This window comes from Histoplasma capsulatum, genomic scaffold (genome assembly GCF_000149585.1).
Source record: "Histoplasma capsulatum NAm1 scaffold_5 genomic scaffold, whole genome shotgun sequence".
Classification (NCBI taxonomy): Eukaryota; Fungi; Ascomycota; class Eurotiomycetes; order Onygenales; family Ajellomycetaceae; genus Histoplasma; species Histoplasma mississippiense.
Genome location: NW_001813978.1, coordinates 2,101,460 through 2,103,887, shown reverse-complemented (window position 1 = coordinate 2,103,887; position 2,428 = coordinate 2,101,460). Strand labels below are relative to the sequence as shown.

Below are 2,428 nucleotides of genomic sequence, written 5' to 3'. Positions count from 1 at the left end.
TTCCCTCATTACATACAATACAAGCAGAGAGAGACAAGAGAGAACAAGCTTCTCTTTCCGTTTTTTCATTTACCCATTTGCTCCATTCTCCTCGTTCTTCTCATTTTTATCACTTCCTTCCGAGAAGGGCATTCAAAAGAAGCAGGAAGGGAAGGTGAGATGAGAAAAAAGCCTGTATATAATATAGCCTCATTGTTTCTTTTTCCCTTTCCTTTCCTTTTTTTTCTCCCCCAGTTCCTTTTCCTACATTCTCTCTTACTTTCTGACTTTGTCAAGGTGGGATAAAATAGGGGGGGGGGGGGGGATGCATTTTGTATTGGAGAAAAGTTTAGAAGATATCCCTCCCCACCATAGAAAAGAAAAGCAAAAGAAAAGAAAACGAGAATAAAATCTACCTCACAAGTAATGGGGATAGAAAAAGGGAGAATAAACAAAATAAAGACCAAATATAGAAAAAGAGAAGAATTGATGGATCGAATGCTGATTTTCGACAGCTAAAAAATAACAGAATAGAAGGGGGAAGGGGGGCGGTTTGCACTTCGCAAAAGGTTATTTTGATTTGTTACTTCTTAAGAACGGATATGAATAAATGAATAAAATTAGCGTATCATATATAACCATAACTAGCAAAGTAAAAAGAGAAAGAAAAAAAATTCCGAATACCGAATACAATGAATGCTTCATCAAACAGGTGGTGGATGATAGGGAAAAATAAGAATGGAAGACAAATAAGCGGAGAGAGAGAGAGAAACACAAAAGTTAAAGAAAATTTATTCCGACAGCATCTTCCACTGCCCCTGGCTATGCGGAGGCGGCGGTAGGGGTACCTGTAACGGTATCATTCATGGCCCTATCCGTCGTAGTGGCAGTCCCATACTCCGCCCTGCGCATAATATCCTCCACAGGGCCCAGCAATCTCTTAAACCCGTCCCGCCCCAGCTGCGCAACCTTCACATCCGTCACGGCTACCACACTCGCGGCGCGCGGCTTCTCGTCCAACAGGGCCAGCTCACCAAAGTAGTCGCCGCGCTTGTAGCGCTTCACGGGAGCACCGGAAGCAATACCATGCTTGAAGGCGGCCGCCTCGCCCGCCTCGAGAAGGAAGAAGGTGTTGCCCGGGTCACCTTCGCGGATGATGACGGCGCCCGCGGGGTGCTTGACAGTGTCGAGGGCGTCGGCGATCTTGGCACGTTCGTAGGACTTCAGGGAGGCGAGGAGAGGCACTTCTTCCAGGAACGCTTCGTACATGCGCCGCCGTTGGAAGGCGGCGTCCATCAGGATGCGGCGGAAGGTGATGCGGTCCAGGGCCCAGAGGGTGGATTTGGGTTCGGTGGATACGACGGTGGCGGCGCGGGGAGCGTTGTACATCAAGGCTAGCTCGCCGAAGGAGCCACCTGGGCCGATGGCGTCGACTTTCGTGCCTAGACCGCTGGTCCCACCGGGAGATGAGGTTGTTTGCTGGACGGAGCCTGATGGGTTGATGTAAATGTCGAAGCAGCCGTCTTCGACGATGTAGAAGTAGTCGCCGGCATCACCTTGGGTGATGACCTTGATTCCCTTAGCGGGGATTGGTTTCTCAACGAGGGCGTTGAGGACGGTTTCGAATTGCTCTTCATCGAGGTGGGAGAAGAGGAAGTTTGAGCTAACGGCGTTTTGAAGGCGGGATCGTTGTAAGGGGGTTTTGGGGTGGTAAGGGGGAACCCAGGAATCAGCGCCGGAATTAGAGGGATTTAGAGATTCGGCAGAGACGGAGGTACGGCGGCCTAGGGCGTAGTTATATGGGAAGCCGGACGATGATTCTTCCCCTCCTCCCCCTCCTCCTCCTCCTAGTCCAGGGATGTCAGTAGAGGAGGGGTTAGGGAATGCGTTGGGGGCATGTTGGGCCTGGAGCCCACCAGGGGAAAATGGGTTGTTATGATGTTGGAAAGGGCTTCCAACTTCTCTCCCTGATGGAATCTGCAGAGCAGACGGCCCTCCAGGGTCTGCGTGTGGATATGTGGAAGCGAAGGGAGGATCTCGATAATCCCCTGTGGGGTTGTGGAAAGCAGCTTCAGTGGGAGAACCTAGCGGTTCGTCCTCTTCCTCGATCTTGGATACACTGGACGCCCCACCAAAGGGGTTGGACCGTTGGAACATATTGTTGGCCATGGTGGTGACGCCCACAGTCAGTGGTGAGGAGGTTGTGGTGGGGGAAGAGGGGGGAAGAAAAGAGAGTTCTTCAGGGAGTGAATTTTGTGCAGGAGCGGCGCAAACGTTCGAAACTTTTTTCTCTCCCTCTCCTTGGAGGGCTGAAGAATGGGCGAGACAACGGAGAGGACAGCGACAAAATACTGTGGAGAGGCGACGCAGAGGATAGCAAAAGGGAAGACTGAAGGGCATTGATCATGCACGAGAGGATAGTATGGAGTTGGTGCAGGATAAGGCAAGC

The 2,428-nt window shown here is 51.2% G+C and overlaps 1 protein-coding gene across 1 annotated transcript; it reads right to left on the bottom strand.

Annotated features, from left to right (window-relative positions):
- Positions 1-801: 801 nt before the first annotated feature.
- Positions 802-1,248, bottom strand: HCAG_05488 (cAMP-dependent protein kinase regulatory subunit; the record flags this gene model as incomplete). Its single annotated transcript, XM_001539971.1, has 1 exon — positions 802-1,248. The coding sequence occupies one exon, from the start codon at positions 1,246-1,248 to the stop codon at positions 802-804; it is 447 nt and encodes a 148-aa protein (XP_001540021.1).
- Positions 1,249-2,428: the final 1,180 nt, after the last annotated feature.